The following is an 8891-nucleotide window of genomic DNA, read 5'->3' as shown; positions in this document are numbered from 1 at the left end:
TGAATATTCATATTTTCCGTCATTCAATTTAACTACTAGAAATCAGGTGATTAAATTTTTGTACATATTATACAAGTATGACCAAATATTTGACCAATTTCCGACCGATATCGGCCGGAAATTTTATTTTTTTTGCTGATATAAGTATTAAATATTGTTTACTTAAAACCTCTTTATTATTTACACACACAAATATTATTAAATTTATATTTTAATTTGTATAAAAGCGTTTTTCCGACCGAATTCGGTCGGAAATATTGAATTATAATTATTTCAGTTTTTTTGTCTAGTGATGGAAACAAAAAATTCAAAATTTTGGTTGGAAATTTGGAATTTTTTTTAATAAATAATTATTTTTGTACATTATATACAAGTTTAACGTTGCAGTAATAGCTAATAGATGTTCTGCATGGACTATGTGAATGTCTTATGGCCACTGGCTAACATTGGTTCGAGCAAACAGAGCATATGACTAATTTAGTCCAGAGCTGCAGCAATTTTATAACCATTGATCTCAGAATCATACGCATAAAAAGTATATGCTGTTTCAGTTAATGATCTACTAGGGAAAGCACAGGTTTGTTGTAAGATCAATCCAGATTGGGAAACCAAAATAGTACTTGTGATAGTGGCCCAAATCTGGTAGTAAATATTTTTTTTAAAACTTTTCTGCATCATAAACGTGCAGCCTACTTGTGATCAGTATTCCTTTAACAACATTTTTGCGTGTGTTTATAGTGCTTATATGCCTATTTGGGATCTTATTTGCAGTTAGTCACAAAGTGGTGGCTGAGGACATCTCAGCGTTCCATACCAATATCAGAAATGGGAAACTGCAGGTTCATGAATTTGTGTTTGGGAATTAAATTTAACATTAGTTTGTAACTCAGGAAAACATATTGACACCAAAAAGAATATAGGGACGCAAAATATTGACTTGAAATGCTTAAAGAAAAAAAAGACATTAAATTTGATTGGAAGATCTAGTCCTTATTTTCAGTCTCCTTAATTCAGGACATAGCAATAACTAATAAAATACAAAATTGAACTGAAATTAATCAGTAATAAATCTTTTGAGCTCATCTAAGGTTGCAGTAATAGCTGATAGATGATACGGGTCCACTTTGACTGAGTGTGTCTTGTGAACACTGGCTAATGTTGGGCTAAAGGAAGGCAGGCGATAAAGAATTACCCTATCGTCTTTGTCCAAAACTGCTGCAATTTTAAATCTGTTCATCTCGGAATCATATTCGTACAAATGTCGAACCTCTTTCACGTAACGACGATCAAGTAAGAAAAGCACTTGTTTGTCGTCAATCCAGATTGGAAAACCAAAACTATGGCGAAACCGGGACACACCCTTTATGAAGTTGGCTGAAGTGTGAGTAACTCTCCAATTGTTGGTTACATAATCATAGGTAGCAATGACTGTGGATTTCTTAAAAAGGCATATAAGGGTAAGTAAACCTTGCGCTATCCCTAAAAATGTATCGAAACTAGGCTTAATGTTACCGTGGATGGGATCATGATGATTGATGAACTCAGGTAGGTCAAGAATCATAGCCTCTTCTCTCTTTGTATTAAAAGAGACAACACGGCCATCATTTCTGAGCCAATGCACGGAATCATTCACATAAACAGGGTTACAACTGAGAAAATTACTAAAAGTATTGCTCAAGTCAATTCTCAATTGGAATTTATGCCACATACCATCAGTTCCATCGGATGAAAATACTTGAAACTTATACCCTTCTTTTCCACCCAGCAGCCCTACAGTTACCAGTTTATATTGATCACAAGTAGGGTAATCAACCGCCAAGCATGCATTACCAATTCTTGTACGATAATCTTTTCTAGGCTTTGGGTATGGTATCAATTGATGCGCCCCAGTTAGAGGATTGAAAACACAGAAACCCACAACTTCACCAAAGTCAAGAAGAAGCAGACCCTTGCTTGAGGCCACAACTTTAACGGTAACGGGTAACGTCGTCTTATACTCAGTGGTTACGATAGGGTTTATGAACATTTTGTGGAAGTACTGGGATGAAAGATCTGATGAAGAATAGAGGAGTAGTGTAGACATCTTTTGATGTTGGAGCAAAGTTTGAGAAAATTTAGGATCAGAAATCCAACTATTGAAATTCTTGCTTAGAATTTTACATCGAACTGCAAGCTTCAAAGGCAAATAGGAGATGATCTCCACAACTAAATCATCATTCAGTTCCATACTCACAAAATATAATAGGAGTAAGTATTAATTCCTTTACTTTTCTGTCGTGAATACCTCAACTCAATAGCCGTTTCTCTTGCACTTTGATCCCTTTCTTTTCTATTTCGAATCTATAAACAAGGAGGACATCTACTATTTAACCTAAATTCTTACGGTGTTTTAATTGGTGTTGAAGTATATAACCTTAAAAAGACTCTTTTGCTTTCCCGTTTTCGAGTTCCAAAGTGATTAGGAAGATGTGTAAAATTAGCTTTATATAACTCAACTATATGTTACGAAAACTATTGTCAGTAGTGTTTATTTGTTTTTTTTTTGGGGGTGGGTGGGAGGGGGGGGGATGGTGCGACTACAAGCACCACATTTTGTACTGAACTTTAAGTTTTTATAATAAAGGTAATGTTTTTTAATGTACAAACACCACATCTTAATTATAATTTGGACATGGAAAAGGTCTAAAAATACCCCTATCATTTGATAAATAATTTACTATTGAGCTCCGTCCACCTATTGAGCCGAAAATACATATAACTTTATCTTCTGGTCTAAAATTACTAATGGAATCATAATCTATGGTCCCCTTTTTAATGTGTTAACAACATATAATTGAGCCACGTGGCTTCCTTGTCTGGATCAAATTTAACCCGCCCAAAAAGAGATCCGCCCCGATTTGTCGAACCAACCCATTGTAAAAATCCTACAGAAGCCACCCTATTAAAAGTTTCACTCTCTTTCTCTTTCTTATAACAAAAATCAATGCCCTCCATATCCAACCTTTCTTAACACAAAACCCACAAATCTGCTTTTTTCCCACCCAAATCCAATTGATACAATCCGATAGCATATTAGAAAAAAATCAAGATTTGAAGGGAGTTTGTTCAAAGTTACAACTAGTGAATTGAAATTACTTAGCCGGTATAGACATGAACTCCAATGGCAAGGAGGAAGATAGTGATGACGCCAATGTAAATAATGGTATGAAGCAGAATGGAGGCACCACTAGTTTGCATCTTTTCGAACTCAATCACTTTTCCACGACCGCGAATCTGGAATAATAAGCCCGGAGTTAACAGCACGAACAGCATCCCGGCGAAAATTTCATTCTTCTCCGATGATCCAAAAATTTCCGGCACCGATAAAATATTTTATTCTCTTCATAACTTTATTTTTGTTCCTCATATCTACTTTGGGATAACAAAAGGCTCTAGTGGTGATGCTATATAGTGGAATTGTAAATAACCCCAATTTGTTTTTCTTTTTGAGGAATCGATAAAAAAAATTTGACACTGATAAAATATGTTTACCTTGTTGATAGATCTATTATATTTTCTTTAGAAGCAATTCGTTCTTTTCTGGCATCAAGTATTGGGTTTTGGTTGATTCAATGTATGAACTTGAATTTTTCTTCTTCCATTGACAAATTAATCAAAGAATCCATTGTTGACTCAAAAGATATTGGAACCTTTTTGTACAAATCAATCAAAGAAAATGAAGGGATAAATCTTAGTTAAATATAATAATCTCTAGAATAAAAGGTATACAAAGTGAACACAGAGGATAATACTTCTTGATCTTGTGAAGATGAATGATCGAACAATAAAGATACTAATCGTTTATGTAGACAAGTATTATAGTGAATGTTCTTAGTTTGAAAAGCCGAAAAAAGGAGAGTTTACAAGGTTGTTTCTCCGCTATATATAAGGGACAAACCTCCTTCTAAGCCCTAAAAGACAAATCATAGGGAATATTTGAAAGAATATTCCTAATGCCTCCTAATGGACCTACACTGCTGTAAAGGTCGTGTAGTCTCTATTCGCTTGTCCGTCATACTCCACAGGACGTCGAACTACGAGGATCTCGTCGTTTGTCATCTTCATCGACGGTCGTGGTCGTCCAAATTTGGACCCATACAGTTAGTCCCGCCGCTTGTCGAGGTTGCAACTTGGTGCGTCCTTGGTAAGCGGACTACACTCGCTCTTGTGGAGAAATTTGGTCATACGAAGCGTTACGGCTTGGCCAATAATGGAAGGTCAGCGTGCTCAACAAGACACCAGATAGTGTATCTTATCAGGAAATGACGTCATCTCCATGTGCGTCATCATTATGCGTGTTTTCGAGACAGGGGTTGATAGTTTGTCGCTTCGATTTTAGTGCCACTCTACAGCCTTCCGCTTCGATTCTGGCACCACCCAATCCTATAAATAGGTGGAGGGTTTATTTTTTCAAAACTCTTGGCCATTTCATTTCTGGTTATCCTTTCTCATCCCTCTCGCGTTTGTTCTAACAACTTTCTGTTTCTTCTTCTCCCATTCTTCCTTCACAACTTTCTCTGTTATTTTGACACTTTTTCTATCGAAGAGATGCCTAGAACACATCGATCTCGTGAGGGGGTTTCTGATGCCGCCCCGTTGTCCGTGGCGCTCCCCTCTGGCGGTGAGGATATGATGGCGGAAGAGGGGGATAGTTTTTCTACCGTGGATGAGTTGCTACCGAGACACCCCATGTCTCGAAGCGACTTACTCAAAGATCCTTCTCCTACTCCTACCCCTGTGCTCTCTGAAATGGAACAAGTTCATATTGATGCTCTCCGTACAAAGTATAGCATCCCCGCTCATATTGATATGGTTCCAGCGGGAAGGGACTTCGTGGAAGTCCATAGGCCTGGGTACTACGCTTTTTATGAGTACCCCTTCGTGATCGGTCATTCCTTCCCCCTCCTTCCGTTAGCGGAAGAGTTCTGTAGATTCAATCAAGTTTGCCCGGCGCAACTTTCACCATACACGCTTAAGATACTTTTGTTGTTGACAAAGTATGCGGAGTTGGCGGGGTGCGAGGTTACTGTCCACCACCTCTTGCACCTGTTCTCGCCCAGCTTTCATAGAGGCACTATGGTGCATTTGAGGCACCATGGAACAAAGGGCTGGTGGTTGGGACCGACGACCGAGCAAGTCGCAAGTTTTGGCATAAGTACTTCTTTGTCAAAACCGAACACATTGTGTCTGACCCCGCTATGTTCCCGGAGCGGTGGAACGAGAATGGTAGGTGTCGCCACTTGTTTTAATATTTCTTTTCCTCTTCATTCATTATAGGGTTTGTTTGCTTCTCGTTTGTAGCTATGGGGCATCCACCCTGCCCTATTGCGGGTATAAGGGATTGGGTAGCCCGTCTGTTGCCCCATGCAGCGGAGACCCGAGATTGGCCCACCTTCGTGAAACGTTATGGGCCAAGAGTTTCATCTAGTAAATATCTCCCCCTATATTACTTCGTTGGTTATACACTGTTATCTATTGATACGACTCTTCGTGATAACAGTCGAGGAGCTTCTAGGCGGAGGGCCCTAGTCCCTGCATTCTGATAGGCCATCGCTGCTGCAGGAATGTAGTTTACTTTGAATGAATCTGTTTGAGGGGGTCGTACTCAGCCGATTCAAATGGAAGGTCCCTCTCAGGATATGGTCGTGAGGGAAGAGGCCTCTTCCGTACCGACCCCTCACCTCTTGGACGAATTCTCTAACGGGGACGAGTCGTTACAGAGAAAAAGGAAGAGAGTGGAGCTTGGGAAGGATGTGGTCGTAGACACTGGTAGAAGTAGGGTGGGTGCATCACAGGCGGCACCTGTGCCCACATTTATGGCCGACGCCATCTTAGCGGGGAGGTCTCCCCAAACGGAAGGGGTTTACCTAGGAGACGGCTCTGTGCGCTCCGTTGAGTGTGGCACATCTAATGTTGGAGGAGGCCTGTGCGTCGAGGGCGAAGGCTCAGGTTCAGATGTCGACCTGGAGGACGTTCGTGAGTTTTTAGAACGTCATACTCATGTGGAGGTCAGAGTGGAGGGTTCTAATCGGCATATAGTTGTCCCAGGGGACTACAACTTGTTGTCGAACGATGATCGGGTGGCATCTGTTTTGGCCCCTTTATATGTTGCCCCCGGGAGCGAGGCGCTTAGAGCGATGAGCGACATGAAGTTGTTTCAGAACGTCGCCGGCATGGTCTTGCAGGTAGATGTCTTTCTTTTCCTTTTCGTTGTTGGGTTTGCGTTGTCATTGTCGACTTATCTTTTTATTTTAACTTCTTTCTTGTTGTACCAGACCCTTATCATGGAGACCGAGCGTGAGCACCGGGAGAGGAAGAGGACGTCCATCTACAGGAAGATGTCTTCCAAATATCAAAAATATCGCACTAAGCATCGTGCAATGGCCGAATACTGCAATCAGGACCCCGATTTTCAACTGTTCCGCGAGGGGCTTAAACAAAGGGAGGATCAACTGGCGCGCAAGGTCAAGGAGTTGAGGGAGTGAGACGAGGACCTTATGAAGGTCATCGCCCACAACAGTGAACTTGAGGCATCCCTTAAAGTAAAGGATGACGAGCTCGAGTTAAGTAGAGGGGTGATGGCCGAGAATACCGACTTGCAAGCAAAGGTGGACAGTTTGACTGCTGAATTGGGTACAAAGGCAGCGGAGATTGATGGGATTAAGGGTGAGCTGAGTGTCAGTGCCGATAAGCAGGCGACTGCTATTTCTGAGGCGGTGATTTTGGAGGATACCCTCAGTCTCTGTAGGTTGAAGCGGACCAAGGAGGAAGAGGCATCGCGCTCAAGGTAGCGGGGCTTGAGGGGCGTGTTAAAGAGTTGGAGGATGAGCTATCTGTGTTGACCGGGCAAGTGGCATCACTGAGATCGGAGGACGCAAGTCGACACTCGCAACCTTCCACGTCTCGTGCCTCGTCGTTTATACGAGTTGTGGGTTCATGCTGAGGCCCAACTCGATGTGTACAAGGCTTTTCATGCTGACGGGAGGGCATCTGAAGTAGAACTTCAGGGTGTGTGTGCTGAAGCTCGTGCAGCTCGTGAGGCATGGGGGTACGACCCTCTTATGCTTGACGGGGTTGATATCAACTCTGATGATGCGAATCGTCTTGCCTCTGGATCTTGGTATGAATATGCGTATCCTACCGGGGATAATGTGTAATTTTGGTTTGTACTTACTTTTTGCTTCAGGATTTTTGTAAGGGCATGTTGGAGCCCGTTGTAAAGATAGGTGCTAGTAATATTTTGTTGTCATGAAGAAATTGTTTTGTCGATTCGGTGATGATCTTTGTAATATTTATGATATACCGGGTACTTGTCGAATTGTTAAGCCGATTTTGCTTCGGGTGAGGTCGGACCCTTTTCTTTTGGTGATGGCCTTAGCCTTTGGGATGCTACTTTCGAGCTGGGTCGAAGTATTATCCCGTCGTAGTTTGAAGGAGGTCGAACTCATGCTTTTGTCGATGGCCTTAGCCATTAGGATGTCACTTTCGAGTTGGCGTCGAAGTAGAATCTTGTCGTAGTTCGAGTGAAGTCGAACTCATTTTTCGTCGATGGCCTTAGCCATTGGGATGTTACTTTTGAGCTGGCATCGAAGTAGTATCCCGTTGTATTTCGAGTGAATTCGAACTCATATTTTTGTCGATGGCCTTGGCCATTGGGATGTTACATTCGAGCTGACATCGAAGAAGTATCCCGTTGTAGTTCGAGTGAATTTGAACTCATATTTTTGTCGATGGCCTTGTCCATTAGGATGTTACCTTGAGCTGACGTCAATGAAGTATCCCGTCTTAGTTCGAATAAGGTCGAACTCATATTTTCATTGATGGACTTGGCCATTGGGATTTTACCTTCGAGCTGACATCGAAGAAGTATCTCGTCGTAGTTCGAATGAGGTCAAACTCATATTTTCGTCGATGTCCTTGGCCATTGGGATGTTACCTTCGAGCTGACGTCGAAGAAGTATCCCGTCGTAGTTCGAATGAGGTCGAACTCATATTTTTATCGTTGTCCTTGGCCATTGGGATGTTACCTTCGAGATGACGTCGAAGAAGTATCCCGTCGTGGTTTGAATGAGGTCAAACTCATATTTTCGTCGATGGCCTTGGCCATTGGGATGTTACCTTCGAGCTGACGTTGAAGAAGTATCCCGTCGTAGTTTGAATGAGGTCGAACTCATATTTTTGTCGATGGCCTTGGCCATTGGGAGGTTACCTTCGATCTGACGTCGAAGAAGTATCCCGTCATAGTTCGAATGAGGTCGAACTCATATTTTTGTCAATGGCCTTCGCCATTGGGATTTTTATTCATACATTGGAGATTTGATTATATTCCTGTAGGAAATACATGTCGACTTTGTACATACAATGAAGATTTGATTATATTCTTGTAGGAAATACATGTTGACTTTGTACATACAATGGAGATTTGGCTATCTATATCCATTCCCTTCATTACTCGGCCTGGAGATCACAACGACGGGTGGGGTAATGAACAATACTTCGGACCTCGAGACGTCCCCCTTGACACCTCATTAAAAACCTCACCTTGAAAACCCGATTGGGACAAAACCCGGATGAGGGAAAAAAGTATGACTTAGGTGGCGCCTCCTTTCAAAAGTGGAAGTACTTGAGATGGGTGACATTCCAATTGTTTTGGAGTAGTTTTCCTTCCATTGTCTCTAACTGTAATGCTCCTTTGTTTGCTGCCGCCGTGATTTTGTATGGCCCGTCCCAGTTTGTTCCCAGTTTTCCCTCATTAGGGTCTTTCGCTGCTTGTGTTTTAGCTTTGAGGACGTAGTCTCCGACCTTGAGCGGTCGTACTTTGGCTTTCTTGTTATAGTACCTTTTTGCTTGTT

At 41.8% G+C, this 8891-nt stretch overlaps 1 protein-coding gene across 1 annotated transcript; it reads right to left on the bottom strand.

The window, feature by feature from the left end:
• Positions 1-1010: 1010 nt before the first annotated feature.
• LOC107777695 (F-box protein At1g20360-like) lies at positions 1011-2459 on the bottom strand. Its single transcript, XM_016597783.2, has one exon. The coding sequence runs from the start codon at positions 2225-2227 to the stop codon at positions 1055-1057; it is 1173 nt and encodes a 390-aa protein (XP_016453269.1). The 5' UTR covers positions 2228-2459; the 3' UTR covers positions 1011-1054.
• Positions 2460-8891: the final 6432 nt, after the last annotated feature.

This window comes from Nicotiana tabacum, chromosome 6, assembly GCF_000715075.1.
Source record: "Nicotiana tabacum cultivar K326 chromosome 6, ASM71507v2, whole genome shotgun sequence".
In the NCBI taxonomy this organism is placed as follows: domain Eukaryota; kingdom Viridiplantae; phylum Streptophyta; class Magnoliopsida; order Solanales; family Solanaceae; genus Nicotiana; species Nicotiana tabacum.
Note: the sequence above shows the minus strand (reverse complement) of the source record. Positions and strands in the feature narration are given on the sequence as shown.

What these genes read in the sequence shown, in the direction of transcription:
- LOC107777695 (XM_016597783.2), bottom strand. Translation starts at nt 2,227, where the DNA reads ATGGAACTGAATGATGATTTAGTTGTGGAGATCATCTCCTATTTGCCT.